This window comes from Pseudonaja textilis, chromosome 8 (assembly GCF_049901715.1).
Source record: "Pseudonaja textilis isolate UNSWEBS1 chromosome 8, rPseTex1.2, whole genome shotgun sequence".
Taxonomy (NCBI): Eukaryota; Metazoa; Chordata; class Lepidosauria; order Squamata; family Elapidae; genus Pseudonaja; species Pseudonaja textilis.
The window spans coordinates 11,687,868-11,715,265 of record NC_141997.1 but is presented as its reverse complement, the minus strand read 5'-3'; the positions used below and the strand labels follow the sequence as shown (position 1 = coordinate 11,715,265).

General features: G+C 34.5%; 2 protein-coding genes across 5 annotated transcripts in view; one reads left to right on the top strand and one right to left on the bottom strand.

Annotated features, from left to right (window-relative positions):
• ARHGAP6 (Rho GTPase activating protein 6) overlaps nt 1-27,398 on the bottom strand; it is a 269,917-nt gene that overhangs the window by 65,464 nt on the left and 177,055 nt on the right. The window lies entirely within an intron of this gene.
• AMELX (amelogenin X-linked) lies at nt 1,881-11,700 on the top strand. Its single transcript, XM_087938331.1, has 6 exons — nt 1,881-2,001; nt 3,737-3,807; nt 6,750-6,788; nt 8,886-8,930; nt 10,173-10,562; nt 11,447-11,700. Exons 2-6 carry the CDS (start codon nt 3,745-3,747, stop codon nt 11,450-11,452), a joined length of 543 nt encoding a protein of 180 aa, XP_087794457.1. The 5' UTR covers nt 1,881-2,001; nt 3,737-3,744; the 3' UTR covers nt 11,453-11,700.

Below are 27,398 nucleotides of genomic sequence, written 5' to 3'. Positions count from 1 at the left end.
AACATTTTTATTAGAATTTAATTTTTAGAAATGTCACTTATCCTATGGTAATTTCCATGCCATTTTTATTATGTTTTTTCATTATTATGTCAAAATTCACTTAACATCTCTCTTGCTTAGCAACAGAAATTTTGTGATCAATTGTGGTGGTAAGTCAAGGATTACCTTTAGATATAGTGGTGGTGATAGATGTAGTGGTGTCAAGTGACAGCAACATCAGGAAGAAGGAATATGAGAAGCCCCAGGGTCTGAAGGAGAGGGTATAGAAAGTAAAGGCCAAAGTTGTCCTGGTGATGGTAGCAGCACCTGAGTCTGTGACTCCTAAGTTGGGAGAGTGCCTCAGGGGTGGGAGCCAACAGGGTTAACTACCAGTTCGGTGATTTATGAGGCTTGGTGATTTACAATGTGCTTCCCTGCACGCTGCCAGCATGCTCCTGTAAATCATCATCAAGCATGCTGCGTGCAGAGAAGCAGCCTTTGAAAAAGCCCTTTTTTCCTGCTTTTTAAACTGCAGCTGTGCCTCGGACGGCAACTGAAGTTGAAAAAACCAGGAAATAAAGGTCAGGTGGGCAAAAATATCAGCAGACATAGAACCGGTTCTATGCCTGCTGCTCTTTAGAGCTACCGGTTCTACAGAGGTGGACGGAACCAGTAGAAACTCACCCCTGGCGTGCCTCCAACAGATCCCAGGAACAGCATCAGAGCTCTCTGTCCAGTGTCACAAATTATTTTACTATCTTGAAGAACCAGAGTATATGCACCAAAATATTTATCTACTACAGGTTTACTTAGTATTTAGGATGATTATTTTTTAATCTCATTATATGAAGTCATTTAATTTAGTCAAGCATTTTTTAATTTTTTAAAAAATGACTACAAAAAGGTGACTACAATAAAAGAAAAACATTTTTACTGTAGTCACCTCTCACCCTAAATACTATTCATTTGCATCTTGCTTACTTAGTCAAGGAAGCTTTCCTGACATCTAATTACAAAGTTCTTTCAACTGCCTAAAATTATAAATTGAACAGATAACATGACTAAGGTTATTTAAAAATTGAAAATAAAGCAAACATAGAACTAAGCACTGACACATAACTTCATAATTATGCCTGCACAAAAGAATCAAATGTGTATTCTTTATTTTATTGTAATTAGGCAAATACATTTATATGATTTACATTGGCCAGAAATTTTTAAGACAACTATATGTACTCTATGTATGTGTGTGTGTGTGTGTGTGTGTGTGTATACACGTATGTGTATATGTATATATATCTACATATACACACTTTGTACTGTGCATGTTATCAATCTCAAATAAGACATACATTCTTGAGTAAGACATACATCCCTTTCAGATTTTCTGAAGCCAATTTTAATGCAGAACAAGAGGAATTTCAAGGAATATTGTTTAAGTTCTTTTAGATAATTTTGCACAGTTACAAAATATTTTTTTTACAGAGACAGTATTAGCCTTGACTCAGAAGCTGGCTATGGTCAGGTTGGTTCTGGACAGAGACCACCAATTTTGGAAAAAACAAAGAAATACTTCTGTGATATTGCCATGAAAATGACATGGATATATGTCTATGCAGTCTCCAGGAAATCAAGTTTTACTTGAAGGAAAATTTATTTTTATAAGTAGGAGAAATAAATATACTTAATTTAATTTTTGTAATAAAAATAGAACAATTTGAAAAAACCATTAATGAAAGCAAGGATTAAATCAACCATCACCTCAGCCAACCCAGGTAATTTGAAGAAACAAAATAATATGCCTTAATCTATGCATGCATAATGAAAGACTGCATACTTTAACCATAATACTCACTTCCATGTGTGTTTTGATGTCTCAAAATATATGATACAACTGATATTTAAATGTGAAGGCTGATTGGTTGTTCCCTATGAAAAAACTGTTTAAATATGAGCCAAACAAAGAAAAATCCTTGAACTACCAAGGCTTCTGAAGCAAACCATTCAACAGAATTATCAAAGGTAAGGTTATTCATTTTCTCAAGTTATTGTTCATTTTCACTATTTATAGAATAAAACTGGAGTCAAATCAAGACATTTTATATATATATATATATATATTCGTAGATTTTCACGGGTACAGGTATGCAGCTCTGGGCGTGTTCGGTCTTTTCCTGTGTAAGATTGAGAGTATCTTGGCGACGTTTCGAGAGCCCACTCGCCATCTTCAGGCTGGTGCTTTTGGCTTCGTGCTTGCTCGCACAATCCAAAAGCACCAACCTGAAGATGGCGAGTGAGACCTCGTCGAAACGTCACCAAGATACTCTCAATCTTACACGGGAAAAGACCTGAATATGCCAAGACATACATACATACATACACACACACACACACACACACACACACACACACACACACACACACACACACAAAATATATATATATATATATATATATATATATATTTTCTGAGGTTCTCGCGGTATTTGTATGTGGATCTTTTGTTATTCGGGTTTTCTCCTCGTGTAAGATTGGCAGTATCTAGGCAACGTTTGATGAAGTCTCATTCATCATCTTCAGGCTTCTTTCTTCGGCTCTGTGCTTCTCAGCCGAAGAAAGAAGCCTGAAGATGATGAATGAGACTTCATCAAACGCTGCTAGATACTGCCAATCTTATGCGGGAGAAAACCCGAATAACCAAAGATAGATAGATAGATAGATAGATAGATAGATAGATAGATAGTTAGATATATGCAGGTTTTGGCGTGTTTGGGTCTTTTCCCATGTAAGATTGATCTTACATGGGAAAAGACCTGAACATGCCAAAACCTGCATACCTGTACCCATGAAAATCTATGAAAACACACATACACACACACATACAACTGACATGTAAGTACAGTTTTTCTTCTGAAATGGCAAAAATGAATCAACTAGTACTTCTATATTTAAACATATTTCTCAATATTGATTATTAACTATATAATTATTGACATTTCTTTATTAATCCTTAACATTTAATTTAGTGCTACTTTGTTTTTTCCTTATTCCTTTCAATGATTAAGCAGCCTTTAAAGTAGCATTATCAACAAGTTATCTAATGTTAAATTTATATACAATATGTTTTGTGGGTTCATGAATTAACAAAAAACTACAGATTATTTACATTTTATGCTTTAACTTATAGAACCTGTATAAAGATATTCTTCAGGCAAGTTCAAAAGCAAGCAGATCACCCTCATATATTCTCTTATTGGATGTCAGGGAAATCTTCATTCTGTTTATTCAACACAAGCACTTTAAAGTTAGTAGTGACAAAATTATGGATTGGTTTGTATGTCCTAAGCAAATTTTATCAGAAATAGAAACAGAATTGAATTCAGGAAAAATCTTTTGAATTTTCAGGATATGAAATATATTAGAAATAGTCTTCAATATATAAAATGATCTGAGAATGTGTTGGTTAAAACTAAGGAAACATACTGCATTAACATGTCAAGCTACAACTGCAGGAAACATCCACTATAATTGCCTTTTTCCATAAACCTAATAAACTAAGCACTTGAAGGTTCATTAGTTTGAATAGAAAGGGGATATTTTTCCTGTGTTGTAACTACAGCCATTGTTATTCTACAGAGATACAATATTCTCCTTTACCCTTAAAAATTAATTTTTTAACAGTACATCGAGGAATTGTTTAAAATATATATTTTAGGCTTCATGCTATAAGACAAAAATATTTCTTTTTATGCTGTAGGATTTTTCATGAGAAAGATGGAGAGCTGGACTTTGGTTATGTGCCTCTTAAGTACTGCATTTGCAATCCCAGTAAGTCTTATTAAGTAGTGTAATCTCCAAGTACTGAATTAACAGTTCATGACAAGTGAAAATGCATGAAATAACTACGAATACTCAGGTTTAACATCTTCTACCAAATTTGGGAATAGAAAACATGGCTCCCCTCACATTTCCTGCACACCCCAAATTTATAAATATTAGTATTTTATAAAGGCTCTTTTTTAAGCTGGCCAAAATTGCTTCAAACAGCAGCTTCATTTCTGTTTGAATCAGTAGCTCTTAGTTATCTGCCATCTTTAGCACCTAGATAATTTTTCAGCTTATTCCTCTCCCTCCTCTCCCACGCCAAAAAAAATCTGACTGGTTATAATACTATTGGTTGATAATGGGGATAAGGTTGGAAATGGCAGAAGAGTAAACCAGAAAGGTCTGAAGTATCTAAATTGAATAAAAGTTGGGGAGATGGAAATTGGGACAAACCAAGAGAATGGGTACAGGTAGAGGAAAGACTCAGAAATGTTGGTCTTTGGAAAGCTCAGGACGAAAAGGGGAATATATATGCTTGCATATAAAGGATAAAATTAATCAATGATGGAGTTCTGCTGAAAAGTGTGCTAAGGAGAGATATTAGTACAGATATCAACTTACAATAATAACTGTATATTTCTTCCTTTATACACTTACATTTTAAAATTCTAGTTCCTTTACTCTGTTTTAAAGGTTTGGTTTTTAACCCCCTCTTACTGCTCTTCTTTAAGTCTTACCACTCTTCTTTAAACCTTTTTTTTTGTCTGAATCCTTTTAATATGCAACATCTAGAATTAGACTCAGTATGGAAGGCAAGATGTGACCAAACCTAAATGTGGGTAAAAATCACATTTGCTATTTTTCTTGTTCATCACACTATTTACCTTATAATCAATTATTATTCCAACATTGTTTTCATGAATATAGTTACCAAGACAAGTAGTCCCATCCTATTCTATATATTTTAAATTTTTTCTGAATTAGTCTGTGTTAAATTTACTCATTTTTTCCATTTGTTTAATTTATTAAGAACATTTTGAAATTTAGTTTTGTCTTCTAAGATAATTATAGTTCATCCACTTTCATTTGATATTCTTTCATACAAATCATTCATCATATCATCTTTAAAGTCTACCCATTTGACCTTTGGCACACAAGTTGATATTTCTCTCCATCCAATGAAGAACCATTGATTGGCACTCTGAGTACTATTTTTAAATAAGATATATACACGTACTCTTCAACTATGACCAAAATTAAGCCCAAAATTTCTGTTGCTAAGCAAGACAGTTGTTAAGTGAATAATATATTATGACCTTTCTTTCCACAGTTATTAAGTGAATAACTGCAATTGTTAAGTTAGTAACATGGTTGCTAAGTGAATCTGGCTTCTCTATTGACTTTGCTTGTCAAGAAGGTCACCAAAGGTGATCACATGACCTCAGAACATTTGAACATGTCATCATGGGAATGATGCAATGGTCGTAAGTCAGAAAACACTTTTTCCAGTGCTGTTGTAACTTTACTAAACAATCTGTTCTAAGTTGGAGACTACCTGTATGTACATGATACTTTTTTCAAATACTTTATGAAATACAACATGAATGGTATTTCCTCAATTTACTAAAATACTTGGTTGGTATTCCCTCAATCTACTAAAAATGTTACACAGTCAAAAAGCAAAGTAAGGTTGGTCACAAAAATCTTCTCTCGATAAATCCTTACATTGTGGAAACTTATAATTTTCAAGGGGATTACAAATCATCCATTCCATTTGATACTGAACCAAAATGGAAAATCCTTTTTCCACTTTTTAATGCTACAAATATTCATCCCCTGTAATCAACTCACACTGACTGCATCTGTTCCATAGAATTTGTTAAAGATAAATACGTAAAGGCTCAGCCATATCAACAGCAAGTTATTTCATTACCCTGGAGGGTAATTCATCTGGTCCTAGAGATTTAAACTTGTCCAAAGTAAACAGACATTCTTTAATCATGTTTCTGTTAATTTCAGGCTTTAATTTTGCTGCTTCATCTTGTTCTTCACAGTTGTTTGATGGAAAATATATCCTCCGTATCAGCCTCCTTGCCTAAACTTCCTAAAATCAAAAGTGATGCTTTTACAAGCAAGTTTCTCAAAGAGCTCTCTTTATCAAGATTTAGTGAAATGAATTATTCCCATTTGGAGCCAATACATCCCTGTATACATAAAAGTGGAGCCTTTCTGATCTTCTTTCCAATAGCTTTCCTGTGATCTGGCTAGGAGACTGCATTTTTCCTTTATAAAGAAGATTTAACCGGGATATTTACATATCAGTATCTTGAATCTGGGAACCAGCTATTACATTTTGCTATAAAAAAAACTAAGTCAAAATATGAATTGAATGTATCTGCCTTTTTCTATTATATTTCATCATTTTGCTTCTTAATTCAAAAGCCGGTATTAGGTTCAACAGATTTGGGGAAAAAAATCATTACAAAAATATTTTTGGCATCCTTTTATCAACATTTGGGTTTCCTGATGTTCCATTAATATGCATTGTAACCTCTTTTTCTTCTAATATAATATATATTAGACAAATTCCTTGTGTGTCAAATCACACCTGGCCAATAAAGAATTCTATTCTATATCTTTTTCTTTTCAGATATTCTTAAAGGAACATTTTTCTCTATTTCTTTCTGCCATCTTATGCTGTTCATGTTTCAAAAAATTATTATAATTTTGCTAGAATCCCACACCTCATAGCTCCTTGTTGACCTTGAATTCTTTTTTGCTTATGAGTTTTCATCTCCAATTCCAAAAGTTCAGTTTAAATGTATTTTATTCAGGTTTGAAATACTATAACTGAATATTATTAAGTTTGAGATAGACTTACTGTTGGATATCTTAAAATCGAAATAGGTTCTCTTTTATACTGTAAATGTATCATTTTTTTCCAGCTACCACAACATCCTGGTTATATCAATTTCAGTTATGAGGTAAAAAAAATTAAATTATATATTTTGCTTGTATTCATACATGTACAGTAAAGGATTAGAGAGCACAGGATTACTCAAAGATAAATCTAATGTTTCTCTTCAACTGACTTGATAACTTTTAGCAAAGAAGAGTACAGCAAATTTATACAACTTTACCTTCAATTGAAATGATCAAGTACAACAGGGGTGTCAAAACTCAAGGAATCTGGCCCGTGGGGTGCTTAGATCTGGCCCATGGGGCTGCCATGGAAACAGCAAAGGACTGGTCTGCGGGGCCTCTGCCAGCAAAATGAAGCTTGGGGGGTGCACGTGCAGTCCCCTAAGCTCCATTTTCAGTGGCAGAGGGCTGCAGGAGGCTTTTGCAAGCAAAAACAGATGTCAAGCTGGCCACACCCACCCTGGCCATGCCCATCCCCATCCCCCCGAGGTCAAACACAACCCTGATGTGGACTGACACCCTTGAAATACAAGATATGCTGAAATTTTTTTGTTTATGCTGGGAAACAAGCACAGTTTCATGAAGGATATGCTAAACACCCCGTGTTCAAAGTATCCTAAGAATTAAAACAATCTTTTAGAGCATTCCATGCTTCTGAAAAAAAACACAGTACATTTCATAGTTTTGTTTCAAGTTTCAAATAAAACTTCGGAGCACGGAAATCCAAATAATTTTATTTACATATGTCCTGTGGGCGACTAATCTGCTTTTTTAAAGTGTCTCAATCCATGGGGATTCAGAGAGGGCACATTTGGAGATGCTGTTTCCATTCACTGAAGTTAGTTGAAGAGATTAGGAAAGTAGATTTTCAGAGATAAGAGAACAGGCTGAGTTTTTTATGGGTCAGGTAATATAGCATGTAATTATTTCTTTTTTGGTGGATGGGGGAAGTTAGAATAAAAAAACCAGATTTGTTTGAATTTTCCATTGTTCTCATGGCACAATATCCCAAAATGTTCCTAATTAGTTCCAGTGGAATTTGGAATTGAAGTCATTTTGAGTTTTATTCACTCAGCATCGTACTCCAAACATTCTGCAAAACATTCGAACTGTCTTGTTTTATCCTGAAATTAAATTGTGTACACCTATCAGCTGAGCAAGATCAGAGGAAGATTTACAGATATCAATTCTTCAGTAAAGTGACTTGTTATGTTAGTTTTAGCAGTAAATAAAAAAACTACAAAACTAAGATTTCCAATCTTCATTTGTCACTGAGTTCATTAAGGCAGAGTGTCTAATAACATTCTAAATAGTCCTCCAGCACCTTAAGATTTTAGCCACCTGGATCATTAAATGCTGTTTAAGAATAAGCTACCAATGCATTCCCCTCCTATCTTCTTAGTTGCTTATATCTAACATTCCTTCTATTACCAGCATTTCCACAATCTCTCACTTTATCCATAGGCTATTTTAACTGAAAATAAAATATGATAAATAGACTTTGTTCAAGCAATGCAATGGTGGCTTTTTAGTCGTTTTTATACAAAAGGAAAATAATTAACCAAATGCTTAGGCATGTACAATATAGGCTTTTAATTAAAAGCAGTCCACTACCTATTTGAAAATGATGTGATTAACTACCTAAATGAAACATAATTTACTAATAGATATAAAATACTGGCAATATGCTGTATGCTCTAATTCTGTAGCATGTAATATTATTAAAGACATGAAAAGATAGCATGGAATATTTGTAAGTAATACTTGGATGCATTAAGAATGCATCTTAATAAAAACTCTGCTCTAAAAACAATTACACATTTTATACAGTCTGGGTTCACAGACCACATTAAGCCAAAATCATAAAATACTACTGTAAATTATTTATTAATTATATTTATATCTAGCCCTACTTCTAGATGGTGCACATAACATTCCATTCTCCAATATTTTCCTATAGTAACAACTCTGTGAGTTAACTCAGAATGAGATGAAATAGTGGTCAACCAGTGAGTTTCCATAGTAAAATAATGCCTTGAACCTAGATTCTTCAACCTTATCCAAAGCCTTAGCTACGAAGTGACACTGGCTGAATGTGATGTATGAAAACCAGGCTTGTTAAGATTTCATAAATTATGCTTGTTTTTGTATCTTATAAGGTGATGACACCTTTGAAATGGTATCAGAGCATCATTGGACCTCAGGTATGTCAGATATCTTGCCTCTTATGGGAAATTGTTGATAAATTTATAACAGTGACAATAATGGAGACAGAGATGGGATATACAGTTTATCTCAGATTAACACCTTGTTCTGTTTGTTTAATATGTCCTAAAATTCAGGTGATTCCTGAGGTGCTGAATTCCAAATATTTATATATTTTTGATTCATTGCATGTGAAAAAGATTTCTTATAATCTCTATCATAATGGTCTAAAACAGTTTCTTTAAACTACTGCAAACACAATTCTTTTGATATGCCAGAAATATAACTGTAAAATAGTGCCAACTATTTCCCTGCAGATTAGGAAAGTACTGAAAATATTGATATGGTGGTGTTTTTCAGCCAACTTCACCCTTTTCTCCTGATAAAAATAAGAAATGGTCTTCAACACAGTATAAAATAGGTTGCCCAAGTGATTCTACTCTGATTAGTTTTGGGCATTCATGTTTTCTTATGTATAATTAGAGCTTCGGTCAAAATTGTAAAGTACTTCAATCTGGAGTTAATTTTCACATGTTACTTGTCCACATATGTGTATTCCTGATGCAATCAACCTAATGCTCATAGTCCAGAAACAGAAAATATAGGCAGTCCTCAACTTACAACCATATTTAGTCCAAAATTGATGTTGTTATGTGAGAAATTTGTTAAATAAGTTTTGCCCCATTTTATTTTCTTTCCACATTTGTTACGTGAATCACTGTGGTTGTTCAATAAGTAACACAGTTGTTAGTGAATCTGGCTTCCCCATTGACTTTGCTTGTCAGGTGGTTGCAAAAGGGAATCACATGACCCTGGGATTACTGCCCACCATCATAAATGTTAATCAGTTGTCAAGCATCTGAATGTAAATCTCATAACCACAGTCGTAAGTGTGATCGTAAGTCACTTTTTCAGTGCCACTGTAACTTGGAACAATCACTAAGCAAACTGTTGTAAGTTGAGGACTACCTGTAGTCAAGCAATATATAACAGTGACGCTGTAGAAGAAGTTAGCAGGTATAGTTATGTTACATGTGATCAACTCATATTGTATAATAGCTGTTACAGCCACTATACTTCAGATAGCTGAATAAATCATTAACTTTCTTGATGCTGCAAGAATACAATTTATAGAAATATTTGTATAATAACAGTATTTTGTGAAAAATTCCAAGCTGCGTGATTTGTAGTAGTAGACATTCTATGCACATCAGTAGTCTTAATTTTTTCTCTCATTTCAGTATCCACGTTATGGTTATGAGCCCATGGGAGGATGGATGCACCATAATTCAGGACCAATGACACACCCAACTCACTTTCATACAATTCACTCAGCTCTCCATCAAATGCAGCCACCACAGCTCCCTCAGAACCCACATTTGCAGCAACCAGGTCCTAACCCATTTGTTCCACTAAATGGGCATAATACATTAATTCCACACTATCAGCATCCACTTCAACCACAAGCAGGCGAGCATCCAATGCAACCCCAACCACCAATAAATCCAAATCAATCTATGAACCCTCAGCAACCAGGGATTGCCAATCAGCCCATGTACCCACTACCACCCCTTATCCCAGATACACCTCTTGAATCATGGCCAGCTGACAAGACCAAGAAAGAAGAAGTGGTAAGTAATCTTTAGTATAACATTGCAATTTCCAGAAGAGTAGCTATGTGCGTCTGTTTCTCCCTATTAGAGAATAACATTTTTAAGGACCATGGCAGCATCAAGAAGTTTGTTATACATCTGAAAACAAATTATATGTTAAATTGTATGTGTACACATACACATATTATCTCTTTTACTTCTTAGGTTTTATGCTATACAAGCAGTCCTTGATTTACAACCATAATTGAGCCCAGAATTACAGTTATAAGTTGTGTCAATCGTTAAGTGGACCACATGCAATTTTACAACTAATGCCCAAAACACAATCATATGAGTGCTCAAAGTAGGGCTGGTATTGGAAACATCAGAACTCAGGAGCTCGGGTCATAAGTAGCTCTGGGGAGATCTGTCATAATAATGAATGGTCCCTAAGAGACCGGGCATTAAGTAAAGACTACCTGTACTTAGCACTCTTTTCTGGACTCGATATCATAACTAATTCAGCAAAAAAAAAATGCACCAGTTACTTATATAACATTCAACATTTCTATTTATCAGCTCTATTGATTTCCAGACATTATTATTATTTGAATGATGCCAAATTCAATGAAAAGAAATGCTATAAAATCTGTCATTTAGTTCACTTCATGCTTCAGAAGAAAATAACTTCCCTTTCTTGATACAACTCTATCTTTGAAATTGTATAAAACTGTATCTGTTTCCAAGGCTTTGTTGCTTTATAAACAGTGCAACCAGATACCTTGTACCGCATGCCACTTTGAACATGGTTTATTACCTTTACTTTAAAAAAAAGAGAACTGACGAGCCCAATTATCACAGTGTGGTTTCTTATAACTAAGAATCAGAATTTATTTTTTTCATCTCGGTCTTACTTTTTCTAGGATTAAAGAAGGAAGATACCAGGATTAAAGAAGTGAAGATACCAGAATAGTGCAAGCAAAGCAATAATTTAGATACTGTTACGTGGTCTCAAGAGTCCAGAGTTTTTCTGCAGTCAGTAATAAAAGTTTCCATTTATCCAAATTTATAGAGAGTATAGATAGAAGCAGGTAAAACACGAAAAGAAAAATTGTTTAAATCTGTAATTGTGGAGGTATGATTTTTGAAGTATAACCAATAAAGTACTACAGCATCATTATAGGCAAGATTGTCTCTTCTGTCAAAGGGGGAAACAGTGCTGTTGTTTACGTAACTTATTAAAAAAATAAAAATGTATATACTCATTATTCTTAATAAATAACACATATAACACATTAAAAAGCACTAATATAAAAAAATGTCAAGCACAAAGCTAATGTCTTGATTCAAGTCCAAAAATATATAATTGGGATTTATTGCCTAAAATATTATAAAAATATAGTTTTAGTGTGTTAAAAGACAGAAAAATGAAATGAAAATAAAAATCAAGGTCAAAACAAGATTGTTGTGAAAACAGATCAACATTGTCTTGTTAAACTGCAGAATACCAAGGTGAACTCTCTTGCAGAACTGCAACATCTGGATGAAATATTTTATATTAACATTATATTTCAACAAATGTGTATTATCTATCTATCTATCTATCTATCTATCTATCTATCTATATCTATCTATCTATCATCTATCATCTAATCAGTGATTTTGATTAGTGAATCTGGCTTCCCCATTGACTTTGCTTGCCAGAAGATAGCAAAAGGTGATCACATGATCTTGGGAAACAGCAATGGTCATAAATACGAGTCAGTTGCCAAGCATCTGAATTTTGACCACATGATCATGGGGATGCTGCAAAGGTTCTAACAGTGAAAAATGGTCATGTCACTTTTTTCAGTGCCGTGGTAATTTTGAATGATCACTAAACCGTTGTAAGTTGAGGACTACCTGTACTTTTAAAGATCCTTGTTATGTACTAAATTAAAAATAAATCTCTAGACCATGCTGCTAACTACCCTCATTTCCTTTTCTGCATCTCTTCTTAAATACTTAACCTCTGCCAGTATTTCATTTTTCTCCCCCTAAAAAGCTGCTTGCAATGATGCATCTTATTCTTATCCACTCCTTAATTGCAGGCAATCAAGAACCTCCAGCTAAATCTTTTCTTCCTTTTTTAAGAAAAAAGCACACTTTCACAATATTACAGTTTCCTATCTGTTAAATTACATTAGTTTTACTAACCACTTTTAAAACCCGCCATATGAGACATTTTAGCTGTTAATCACAAATTAAAATGGAAATGTTGCACATGGAATACTTAGTTTCATTAATACACTCTAAGTTCACCTCCTCCCTGTATTTTATCTGAGAACCCTGAGTAAAGAGGGGGGAATGATGATTAATTATGAGGCAACAATTGATTGCAAGCCAGAACTCTTCCTTTTGCTGGTAGAAAAAAGCAGATCTCCTTCCAAGAAGTTTAAAATAACACCGTTCTTAAAAGTTAACTTAATCAATACCGCCATACATTAATGCGGAAAAATGCTAATGAAAAATAACCATATCAGTCAGATTAAAATCACAGATGAGATTCTTCATAATTCAAAGGAAGAAATACCTCAAGAATGTTTAAGATGAACCTACAGCCATCCTATCCCCAAAACACCTGATCTCAGAAGCTAAGAATGTCTGGGGTGCTTCTGTGTGCGAACATTTTTTTTAATCTTATCTGGAATCTGTTTTTAGATAGTATCAAGTGACAAAGGAAAGACATCAAGCAACATGCTTTAGTATTTCACCTAATATGTTGTTTAAGATGTAAAAAGGAGATCATGGGGAAAAACTAGTCTACTTGCTTCTAGAGGGACATTAATTAATTGTTCGTTTTGGATTGAGCTGTGGTATTCAGATAATTTGCCATATCCAAAGACCAGTACAGCTTTGGGGGCACAATGTAGTTTGAAGACCTTTCATACATGTTGACACTCAGCTAAAGTGAATATTGATCTAAGTTCTCCCAAGTGAAAAATTAACCAATATTTATACACAAGTCTGTGAGGTGGATGCAGCTTAAAGACAATGATTGGCCTAAAGTCAATTTGATTGGTATTATGTTTCCAAAATTAAAAGAGATTTGAAAAGATACTCTTTGAACTCATAGGTCCTCATAGAGACTTGAGAAGTAGCAGCCAAAAATGAGGCAATACAATCAAAGCACAAGAGATAAACAGAAAAAAAGCCCAGTGATTATAAGGTAAGGAAAAAAGATAAAGGACAATAAAACATAGTCCATACCCAATTCCTCATGATTGTTAGATGTGCTGAAAAAATATAATGGAACAGAGAATCTTTCCCTACAAGTCAAGAATCTCTAGTGGTAATTTCCTCTAATGGAAATATGTAGAGCATTTGTTTCCACTGTGGATAGTTTCAGCCCTCGATGGAAAAACTGCTCTGCTAGAATTAAAGCCCTGTCTTTAATTTACATTATTCTACTTCTGCTATGCATTCAAAGGAACCAAAAGAGTGTGTCCAAAGTACTTTGCAAGTACATTCCATGATTTTGGGATTACTATCAAATCCTAATCTTTGAAGAGTTTTAGGCCATAGAGGTGAAACTCCCCAATCTTTTAATGAAAGCAGCAGGATGTTCAGTTCTTTTTGCACACAGGGAACCTATTTTCCTCTTTTTTTCAGGAAATACTTACAATACATCTGAAAGTGGGGAGGACTGGGGGTTTGCAAATACAAACTGCTCCTTTATTGTGGTTTGTCAATAGATATTTCACTGGATTTAGCTGTTTCTGTTTAACTTTGCATCACTTTTCACTTTTCATTCCTTCTCTTCTCTTCTTTCTCTTCTCTTCTGCTGCCCCCAGGTACTGCCATGTTCACTATCCAGACTTTTTTGTTTTTCTTGACAATTGTTAAGTTTGGGGGGTTATGTGGAAAATACTTGTCTCTTTGAATTCTAAACTCCCAAAACACTTTAGCTTCTTCGTTTTCTATTTATTTATTTATTTTATTTTATTTTATTTGCCGCACCAGTTCTTGCTTGCAGGCTAATGATATTTCTTGCAGATGTTCCATTATTGTTGCCATGCCATTGTTTGTAGTTAGCTGCTTTGACAATATTTCCTCCACTGAGTTTCAACTAAGATCTTCTTCAGTCTCACGATATACTCACTTCTAACGTTGACTTCAATGTGCTTCATGTCAGTTTGTAGCCATCTTCTTCATCAAAACTCTTGATTTTATTTCTATATGGCATCTTGATTTCTTCAGTTTTCACCATTTCCACCCTGCCTGTGGTAAGGGTGGCACATCTATCCAGAAAGCAACTTTTCTTCCAGTAATCCAGTAACTGCTGGCCTTGGTTACTCAGGAACAGACCTCAGTCCTATTGCACATTTGTCACCAGATGTCCTGGAACGCCAACTCTACCTGTATCTTGTAAGCAATTGACAAATCAAATAAAAGGTAAAAAAAAAAAAAAGATCCTGGGTGACCCAGGTGACAACCTATCTAATATAGTCTTCTGTAAATTATCTCTCAAGATATAGTTTATGGTAAAGACAATCTTTGACTATTATGTCACACAAGTAGTCAATGCACACAAATTTAATAAGTCAATGCACACAAATTTAATAAATAACCAGACAATCCATGAGTCATTGGGTTATTGTTTCATATATATTTCTTTACCTAAACAGATAAATAGGATGACCATGGGTGAGCAAAAAAGCAGTGAGAGAAATTGAAGCTAACTTCCTGCTGGCTTCTAGGTTAACTTTGAAAAGCTAGCAGAGAGTATGAAAATCATGGATCACGTGACTGTGGTGGCACGGTGTTACTGTTGTGGCTATAACTTTGCCAATGCATCTGGCCTGAGCAACAATGTGCTGAGTTTTGAAACTTCAATCTCACAGGAATAATGAAGCTGGACACATTCTTTAAAGTAGCCCATTTGAGCTACTTTAATTCAAAAATTGTTGCACCATTTTGAAAGTTATAGGACAGTTTTAGTAGCATATAGATATAAACAAATCCTAGGCTTGGAAAGGACCTCAGACTCAGAGGTCCTTTACTACAAACAGCTGTTCACCACTGCAGTGTCTACTAGGCCATCTCTGATAAAGGAAATTCCAACCTTTGAAGACCACCGAATGAAGTAAATAAATAATAATAATTTAAATAGAAGCAGGGAAATGGGAAGAAGAAAAGATATTATTTTCCTACTTATTTGTTAATTGTAATTAATAGTAATATAGATATTTATTAAAAAAAACACTTGAGGGAGTAAATACAAAATGTGGGGAGTACACAGGATTTGATCGGTAGCACTCTTTAAACCAAACAGATCCCTTGAGGTGGGCTGGAGTGGCCACAGCATGACACTGGGGAAAAAAACGCAGATGCTTCTGGAAATTGCTGACAGGTAGTAGATGTGATGGAATGTGAACTGCAGCAGCAGCAGCAGCAGCGAGAGTATTTTGCCAACTCACAGCCTTCCCAGAAAGAGGACAGATTAAAAAGACTGCTCAGTCCTGAGATGGATGGTGAAGGGGGAAGAAGTTCAATGTAACCATATCCTAGTATCTCTTAGAATATGTCCCAATATTTAATCATTACATGCAAAGAAATGAAAGACTGAACTCAATTGGGTCTCACTGTCTCCTCTCTGGGCTTTGGCCTAACATACTGTAGGAGATCCCTGTAATTCTTTTGCTATAAGTCCAAAGTACTCTGTTGTTTACACACATACAATTACAATTATTATAACAATATATTTAGGAGGAGGAAGGAGTACAGGTAGTCCTCGACTTATGACAATTGAGCACAAAATGTATGTTGCTAAGTGAGATATTAAGTTTTGCTCCATTTTATGACTTTTCTTGCCACAGTTGTTCAGTGAATCACTGAAGTTGTTAATTTAGTAACACAGTTGTTAAGTGATTCTGGCTTCCCCATTGTCATCTGATCTTGGCACACTGCAACTGTCATAAATATGAACTAGTTATGAAGCATCCCAACCTTGATCACATGATCATGGGGACACTGCAAGTATGAAAAAAATCAGTAAAAAAAAAAATTCAGTGCTGTTTTAATTTTGAACAGTCACTGTTCAAACTGTTGTAAGTTTATTAGGCATGTTCATGGTCTTGAGTCATTTATAAAAATAACAAAGATGAGAAAATAAACAAAGCTATTTTTCTTAGGCTGCTGAGCTTGTTTGTATTATTTTACAGCTATATAATTCTGTATAATATATGGTTAATAAATCTGTGAAATATATTATAAATTATTTCTTTATAAACAAAGATTTGCAAATAGTTTTCAGCTCACAACAGAGGCATTAGTTACATTATTTTTGCAGAAGCAAGCAACCAACAATGAAAACAAGAACAAAAGAGACTCTGCATGAGTTGTATGAATCCCTTTAACACTTGATTAATGTTCAAAATATGCCTCAAAATGTGTCAGTATATAAGAGATCATGAATTGGAATAGACATGGTAACAGGTCAGCCAATGAGGACTGTTTGGTGACTCAGACAGCTCGGAGCCTGGGCTTAGCCAACTGATCTGTATACGTATGAGAGTTATCTTGCCTCTGTAATATCTTGCTTCTGTGTTTATATTGCTTCTGTGATTATGACTTTTGGATTCTTCTGGTTCTGACTTCTGCTGCATGGTATTGTATACATGCATCATACTGTATATTATTGTACATAAATTTGTTTCTTCTATAAATGAATCCTGCTGAATTATTTACTTGTGTGCTGGTTGGCTTGTTGCAAACTCTGACAAAATGTAATTTAATATGGTCTAGATTCATCACACCATGTGGTCTCATTCTCTGCGTCCTGATTTTTTAGATATCAATACATTGATAGAGAATACAAGATAGACAGATAATACAAAATCCAAGAAAGTGAGATTTTGAAAAAATAATCCTTTTTAAACTTTTCTTCATGAGATATATTGTACACTTTATCTGATTCACCTGAAACTGGCAGCAATAATGGATGTTAACTACAGGCAGTCCTCAGGTTACAACAGCAATTGAGACTAGGATTGATGTTGCTAAATGATGCAGATGTAACACATTGCCTAATAATGACAATCCAGGCAGTTAAGTGAAAAGCACTGGGAGTTCCAGATAAAAAGAGAGTGGGTGCTGCAGAGGGTTTAGGTGGGAGAGAGCCTGGGAGGCCTTGCATAGGTTACAGGAAGGTTGGGGAGGGGATGCTGTGGTTCTGGGCAGGAAGGCCAAGTGAAGGAAGACACAGGTTGGGACAAGGGAAGGAAAGCTGAGGAAAAGGAGAGCACAGTTCATTGTAATGCAAGGAGGCCAAGGAAAGGAGAGCACAAGCCTGTGCAAGCCACAGGGAGGCTGAGCGAAGGAGGTACGGCCAAGCGTGCAGGAGGAATGAAGGGGACTTCTAGAGCAACGCAAGACTTTCCTACTACCTTCCATTGATCTTGCTTGTGGAAAGCCAGCAGGGAAATTTGCAAATAGTGATCATATGACTGCATAATACTGCAACCATTTTAAATGTGAGTTGGTTGCCAAGGGCCTGAATCATAATCACAAGTCTGTAGGGGTACTGCAACAGTCAGAACTTCAAAAACCAGTGTTAAATAAATACATATATCTCCAATATATTAAACAAATAAGTATATTATTTCATATAAATAAAATTATTATACACATAAAATGAAGCTCTTATTCGGTATGTTCCTGGTCTTGAGTTATTTCTAAAAACAACAAAGATAAATAAATGAATAAATAAATGAATGAATAAACAAAGCTATTTTTCTTAGGCTGCTGATGAGCTTATTGAAGTGCACTTATTGTAATGAATAGGGCCATCTGAATTAATTACACCTCTGAAGCACCACAACTTAAATCAGGGGAAATCTTTCTGAATTGACTGTAGCACTTTTTAATGTTTAGATATATTTAGAATACCACTTATACAAGTGAGAGCTGATTTATACTTATAAATTTAAACTGTAGGATATAGTTAGTATTGTTACATATTTGACAGTGACCCTATTTTAATGGAATTTACTTCCAAGTTAAGATGTTGATGATCATAGTACAGAACAAATTCTATTTTATATCTAAGCAAAATTAGAGTTGTGTAAATGAAGAATTTTAATAACTGGTCATGACAATGTACAATGTGCATGCAGTATTAAAATTATCTACAACTGTGAACCATTCCATGTTAGCTAAATTAAGCAGTACAACCGGAGATCAATTTATTAATTAGAATGTAGAATTGCTGGAACCAATTTATTCATTTTTTTATTTAATCCAGCCTTTCTATTCACATTATAAAGTCAATATCTGGCTTTTTTTATTTACTGAAATTTGTGTCAAATTCAAAAGCAAATGATTTTCATTATTATAGCAGTGACAGAAATCATCTGGTACTTAAAACTTAACATTCCTCATAAATGACTCAAGGACACAGAAAACATTCCCACTATCTGATCAGAAGCATGTCATGTTTCCCACATAAATAACTGACCAAAAGCATTGGATAGTTGAAGAACTGCACCATTTTTCTACTTGTAAGGAATAACAAAGCACAAACACAGAGATATATGTTGTATATGCATAAAGAATAAACAAAATTAGTATATTTTATAGAAGAGTGCTGTAAGATAAATGGAAAAACAATACGTGTGAAATCGTATGAATCATACGATTCATTTACATAATTATTTCAAGATCTGCCAAACTAATCTTAATCATATACATGAATTCTAAAAAAATATCTTACACTGATCTGAGATAAACCTATACAAATGAAGACACAAAACTATACACTTCAATACACCTCAGTTCTATGTTACCAGATTTTGAGGACTTATAAGGTGTAATAAATATATATATATATAAAAAAGAATAAATAAAAGACCAGAAATGGAAAGCTCAGAAGCTGAGCTTTTATCTTCCTTAAAAGATAAGGAAAACAACAAATCTGTATCCGTTGTTATATAAAGAGAAGTTTATCTCAGATCACTTGTGCAGTTTTAAATCTCAGAAACCATATTTTCTATTTTAAATTACATGAATCTAAAACTAAAATTGCATGAAATACTTTAGACAACTTCATTATCCAAACAATAACCACTCTAGTATGCAATGAAGTTCCACAAATGATACACCTTGTAACATTCGTTATTAAATTATTCTAATGCTGACCAATTATAACTAACAACAAAATATACCATCAAATAATATTAACACATTAAAGCTCCAATAAAAGATCAGGGTTTTGCTGTAACTAGTGGTCAGAATCTGGAGTACATGGATAATATAACCCCATTTCAGTATTTGTTGATGACCTTTGGTGGAACTGAGTGAAATGGTAAATATACCATGTATGGTATTATATGTGATAACCAGGCCCTTGCTTTGCATCCAGCAGCACACTGGCAATCAGTGTAGTTGTGCAGTAGGGATGTCACATGGGCACATTGAGGCATTCCCATCACACACTGTTATATTCAGGACCACTTGAAGCTTTTCAGTTGTCTTCAGGGACAGCCCCATGCAGAACACTTTGCAATAGTCAAGTCACAAGGTAACTAAAGCATGAGTGATTGAACAGCCTCTTGCTCCAGAAAGGAATGTTACAGGTAAACAAGATTAAGTTGTGTAAAGGCCCATTTCAATATATCTGCCACCTGTTCTTTGAGGAGGAACTTTGTACCCAAGAAGTTAGAGCTCCAATCTTGACGGGGAAATCTCCAGATCTGTGGACCCCGATAACCACAGACATTCAGTCATTTAGTAGACTAAGTGAAAGCTGGTTTCTCCTCATCCAGACTTCAAACTCCCACATGCTGTGATAGTATCACTCGGCTGCTCAGAGTTGAAAAGGTACAATTGGGTAACATCAGGTGATATGTAACTATGAACCAACAGATTATTTCATCCAATGGCTTTGGGTCGAACCCTGTGCCACCCCACAAAGGAGGGGCTGAGAGGGCAAACTGTCCCTACTGTCAACACGAACTAGAACTGCCCATGAAGGAAGGAATGGTACCATTGTAAATGGCAGTATGCTCCTCTGTTTATTAGAACTAGAACAGGTTAGGTGGCAGGATTTTATTTTTCTCTTTCCAGGCTTCTTTTCCATCCACATTCTTATCTGATTGCTTGGTCACACTTGAATACATGTCAGACTGAAAAAAATCCATTACAGATAGTCCTTAACTTACAACAATTGATCCCAACATTTATGTTGCTAAGAGAGAAATTTGCTAAGTGAGTTTTGCCCCATTTTACAACTTTTCTTGCCACATTTTAAAGCAAATTACTGCAGTTCTTAAATTAGTAATTTCGTTGTTACGTGAATTTGGTTTCCATATTGACTTTTGTTTGTCAGAAGGTTGCAAAAGTTGGCCACATGACCTCGGGACACTGCAACCGTCATAAATATGAACCAGTTGTTAAGCATCTGGATGTAAATCATAAGTTACTTTTTTCAGTGCTGTTGTAACTTCTAATTGTCACTAAGCGAGTTGTTGTTAAGTCAATCTTTATTAACGACATTATTTTCCAAGAACCAACATTTACTTTAGTGGTGGGATTCAATTTTTTTTACTACTGGTTCTGTGGGCATGGCTTGTTGGACATGGCAGGGAAAGGATACTGTAAAATCTCCAGTCAGAGGTGGTATTAGCTGGTTCTCCAGACTACTCAAAATTTTTGCTACCAGTTCTCCAGAACTGGTCAGAACCTGCTGAATAACACGTCTGATTTACTTCTAATTCCTTGACTATAGGGAAGATACCCTGTTTCTCCAACAATACAGCCTCCCCCAATAGGAAGTCCCAGCATGTTTTATAGGCATGAAATGAAATTAAGCCCCTCCCCCCAAATTAAGGCCTATATTAAAACATGCAAAATGGGGGAAATGGTGGGGGGGCTTGCCATTAGGAAGTACTTTTGTTGCACACCCGGTTATGGTGCTGCCTGCATTGACTCCGATATGAAGTGCCCCACCAATGCCAAGGTCAACATCCAAGCCGTCGCTGCCCGCCTGAAGATGCAAGTGGGGGGGGGGAATTAAGTCACCCCTGAAAAGACGGCCTAGCCATTTTTTCGGGGCTCAAAAAAAAAAATAAGACCCGGCCTTATTATATGAGAAACATGGTAGATAAATGCATTGTTGATAGTCCCATATGAATATTCATAATACCTGGCACAGGAAAGACTGAGAAGGCATAACCCTTAAAAATAACCTGAAAGGTTTACACAAAGAAAAGCTTACAATTGTTGACTATCATGTAAAATAGAAAGTATCAATAGAAATTACTTCAAGGAAAATTTCTTAAGGGTTAATGGAGTTTCAACGATGGAGCCAACTGTTTAGATAAGTGGTAAATTTTCTTTCCCTTGGATATATAAAGTAAGAAATTGGACTTACAGATGTATGCAAGGAATGTATCTTAAGGCCCATAAGAAAAGAGAAGATGCTAGACCACATTAGATCATAGTCACTGAAAAATACACTCTTCATAATAATACTTTCTTTATTTCTAATAGATTCTAGTTGTATGAAAAATATTTCAAGTTCAAAACAGCATCTTTCAATGTACCAATCTGGGGGAAAACCTTCATATATTCCAAGCATTTATTTTGAGTAGGATAAAATTTCACTTTTTTCCCCTGATATTAGAACCAAAACTTGACATTTTCTAGTAGCAACATTTTGAGTTTTAAATTAAAAAAAAGAACCAAACAAGCCAACCTATATGCTGAAGGTTGGTTTTTTTTTTTTGGGGAGAATTCAAGAGCCTAGTTCTGATATTGGAACATAATGCTTGATCTGATTTAAATGTGATTGTTTCCACAGAAGATATAGTCAACTTCTATTACTGTATTATGAGCCCTGCATAATACAGTATTTTGTGCAGGGCTGTTTTCTTCCAACATGGAGCAAAAAGCCTTCTATTTTTTTTTTTTTCAAGCTACTGTGTCAAATGTATGTATGTATGGTATTCAGCTTTGCTCGGGTATGTTCCCACGTCATTGTAGTTGTGCTTTTAAAGTTGTAGCAATGTTTCGGCAGAATCTCATCAGCCATCATCAGGCTTCTGTATAGCGCTCTCTCTCTCTGTGTGTATGTGTGTCTGTGTGTGTGTGTGTGTTCCAGTATAACTCTGGAACACCTCGAGCAATTTCAACCAAATGTGGTACACAGATGACTTGCCATCTGGAAAAAAATACTGTGGGGGTAAGACACCCCTAACACATCTTGGGGGGGGGGGGGTGTCTCTGTGTGTCTCTGTGTGTGTGTCTTTGTTTCAGCATAACTCTGGAATGCCCGGGCCACTGAAATGAAAAGGAATGAATTATATCTATAGTCAAATCACAGTACTTTTGACAGTGATAGTGTGCATTTTTGATTCAAGTTCTGTTAAGATACAGCCTATTGTGCCTTAAAATGGCTTCTACTGTACAGCACAGTGGAGTTGCCATGGTAACAGCTTCATAGTACTCCACAAGGGGGCTCCCTCTGGTAAGGGGGATTGGTTCTTAAAACAAACAAGCAAACAAGCAAACACCCTAGGCCCTCAGCTTCAAGCAAAGAGAGCAACTTGTCAGGAAAGGTGTCTGCTAATGCAGATAATCACCTTAAAGGCTGTTCCCTGTAGAATTTTTCCAAGGCTGTTGGCCAGGGCAATTAGGTCTCTAATTCTCACCACAGTGGTTGAGGTAACAGGGCCAGGCCCAAGTGTCTTTTTCTTACATTTACTTTATTGTATTCCATAATAATATATTCCATTGCTGTAATGATGCCTCAAAGGAAACGTCAGGCGATTGGCCAAGTGCAATCAAAGGTTACAAAAATGAAACACCAGCGTAAACAAGAAACTGCTGAGGAGAGGAATAAAAGACTTGCAACACTGCGCGCGAGAGCTGCTACATCCAGAACTTCAGAGATAGTACAACAGCGTGAGGCCCAACTAAAGGATAAGAGAGATAGAGCTGACAGTACAACAGTGTGAGTCCTGGGATAATTGGGATAAATAAATACCTGGGCAACACTAGGTTATCAGCTAGTATGCAGTAAATACGGCAATGGTGGAGCTTAAAGAAATGCTGTAATAAAATTAAATAAAATCCAAACTAGCAAAGATTAGTTATATATTTCCATCTAGCAACTAAGAAATTTTATACTGAAACCAATACGTTGCGAAATCCCTTATCCTGTTAAGAAAAAAAATATGTTGACATCAAGCCAAGTAATAACTTCTTACACTGGACTCAAGGACAAGATTTTAAATACTTCTGGCTCAGTGCACAGGATGTATTAAATAGCTTATTTACGGGAAACCGGATAATACAATTTAGACCCTTGCATTTTAAAGGAAGATAACATTAAGATACATTATTTCTAAGTCACATTCCAGCAATATTTCATATTTTTCCACAAAATTTTAGTATATATGCTTTTGCCATATATCCGATATGTTTTTAATCTGAACATAGAAAATAAAGTTATTGCCTATTTTTCCAATAATTACTTGGGTATGGAATTGGATCGTATTAATCTAATAAATGTCATTTAAAATTATAGTTCATGGTCATCATATTTTTATCACGTTATGAAATTACCTTGCACTCCATTAATCTTTGGATTAATCTTAAACAGTTCTAAGACAAGAAAAACAGGAGTGGTTATGTTTTTTAAAGATAGATTCTGTTAAACTTTTAATATTTAACCATTTTAGCATCAAAATATTCTACTGCTGTTACAGATCATATTACAACTTTCACGTTTCCTATGAATTGATAGAACATTTAACATTTATGAAACAAATATAATTCTTCATATCCTATAGAACGGTCCACCATCGTGACTTCTTCAACATCTGAACTTCATCTCATACTTTTTTGTGTAGAGTTACTGTCAGGAACAAGAAATCAGGTCCACATGTGAAGTTCCAATTAAACTGATTTATCACTAATCATGCCTCTGCACAAGAATCTAGTCAGTATTTACTTAGCGTTAACTTGGAATTAGACAAGTGTCAATGGAATTCAAGATGGGTTTGATTTAGTGTTTGTGGTCATGCAGTAACTCTAGGCTGATACCTCTTCCAACTCTGCCCCCAGGTTTTGTCACCTTCTCCTAGTACTGACTAAATTTTACTATGTTATTTTTAATTGATAATTTATCAAACATTTCCAATGCCTAACAATTAACTATTTAATTGGCAACATTGAATTGTAGCAAGTTTTCTTTTACGGTTTAACCCTGTATTCTCTCTATAAAATGTGCAATATTCCTAATTTTTCTGAAAACGTATTTGTTTAGTCTGTCAACCTCGCAAATATATTTTTAAATAAGTCCATGAAAGAAACAAGAAAGTTTCTTTATGAAGCCAGTGAACCTGTAGTAGTGTCATCGTCCAGTGGTCTCTGCCCATTTATTATATCCAGCTTAAGGGTCAGGGTTAGGGTTCTGGTCCCATCAGTTAAACAATGTCATCTTGCTTCTATGTTTCTTCTACTGCAGAGCCTGAGATCAGGTTGGCCCTGACCCTGCTGGTCTTTTAGAAAGCATTAAAAAACCATTTGCCCCAAAATGGAGGTAATTAAGTAAAGGAAGCAAAGTGGGTTAATATTATATTAATTTTTACTCTTGGCTACTATTTTTGGTTGGAAACATACATTATTATTGCAAATTTTAAGGCTTTATACTGCACTTTTCATTTGAGTTTGATTGATGGGGCAAAAGGAGCAACCAAATAAATCAAAATAAATAAACTTTTTGCTCAATACTGAGTAAAAGTCATTCAAGTCTTTAATGCGTAATCTTCAATATAATTCCTGCATACATCATGATAGAAATTCTCCAGTTTATCTAGAAGAGCGTTACTTATACCTTTTTCTTTCAGGCTCCCTTTCCACTTTAAAAAATTATGGAGGACCCCAAACAACTTTTGTTTGTGTGAGTTATATATATCAATATGTACCATATTAAAAATTAAAATTGACAAATTAACTACTGCTATCACTTCTCCAAATTGCTTGATGAGATTTTAATACTGTATTATTTTTTAACATAGGCTGGCAAGGAAATTGAGTTCAATTACCACAAGTAGGATCTTGGAGGACTTAAAAACACATTATGGGCAACATAGATATATTTGTTTTTCCCTGATCAACTTCCCAGTTCCTTTCACACAAAGGGAATAAGTTTTAAATTCCATTACTATCCTAGCACATAAGAAATAATTTATTTGAATCTGCTATGATATATCACAACTGCTGTTCCATCCCTTTTTATTTCATTTTATTTATTTTAAGAAATGAAATTATTTATTTAATAAAAATCTCTTATTCTTTATAATCCCTTATATTTCCATATTTTCATTTGGCCAATTCTATACTGATTTTAAAAGCTCAGATTTGTCATCTTAACAGAATATATTCTGTATACCACTTCTCCCACATCATAGGCTTAATAATTTCTGTCATTTCAATTTGACTGAGCCTCCAAAATGAATAAAAAGGTATATTGTAGTTGGGTATGTAAAATCAGGTTGGTAGATGACCCGCTTTATGACCGTCATGACTCCTGGCCAAATGGGAAGGTTTTATTACAGTTGTAATTTGAGGACAACCTGCAATTATTTTTGTACTGTTTGTATATATTTTAGGAGCCTATCTACATCATCAATAAATGTATTATTTCTAAATTTAATTTCTAATTATGGGGATTTTTGTTTTATTTAGCTCTGGATAGAAAATACTGCCAAGTCATACCTATGGATGCTATGGTTATCTTTAATTAATAGTACTTGAAAACACACACATTTCTGCATACAGCAATAAAATGTGGCAATAAAATATATTTACTGATATTTGTAAAAGTTTTAAGATACTTCTTTCCAATTTGTGCAATTCATTGTAAGTATTTATTTTTAAAAAAATTTTTATTGGTTTTTAAAAACAAACATAAACAAACAAAACATAAAAACATCAAGCTATCTTCCATAGGTGTACATACAGTGTGCCGGTTGGTTTACAAATTGTTTTGTGCTTCCATTTCGTAGTCTTCAATTACAATTACATTACATATAATCTCATATTGTCAATCAAAAATTAAATACCTTAGTATCATTATTAATCAATCATTTGACTATACTTTTATTCACTCATGTTTTACAAGATAACCATAATTTACTTAGTTTATTTTATAACAGTTCATATTATCACCCCAAATCTATCCTAAATCTATCTATCTATCATTTTGTAGATATAATAAGAAAGAAGTACATCTTTATATATTTATTATTTTCTAAAAGTCTACATATTTCATTACTGTACTTTATTGTCTAACCACTGATAGAAAAAATCCCAAATTTTATAAAATTGTTTATCCTCTTGTTCTCTAATTTCAAACATCAATCTACTCATTTCAGCACATTCCAATATTTTCTTAATGATTTCCTCCTGTGATGGTATTTTCTCATTTTTCCAGTTTTTAGCAAATACAATCCTAGCTGCTGTTAACATGTTTACAATCAGGTATTTCAAGTCTTTACTATATATTTCAGGTAAAATTCCCAATAAAAGTATCTCTGGTTTCAAGTCTATATGCTTTGTCATTTTTTCCAACCACATGTGGATTTTAGTCCAGTATTTTTTAGCATCCGCACAAGTCCACCACATATGGTAATATGAGCCAGGTGTCTGATGACATTTCCAACATTTTTCGGATTTATTCTTGAACAATCTTGCTATTCTTGTCGGGGGAAAATGCCACCTGTAAAACATCTTATACAAATTTTCCTTATATGCTGTTGACGTTGTCATTTTACAATTTTGAGACCACAATTTTTGCCATTTCTCTAAATCAATCCCATATCCAAAATT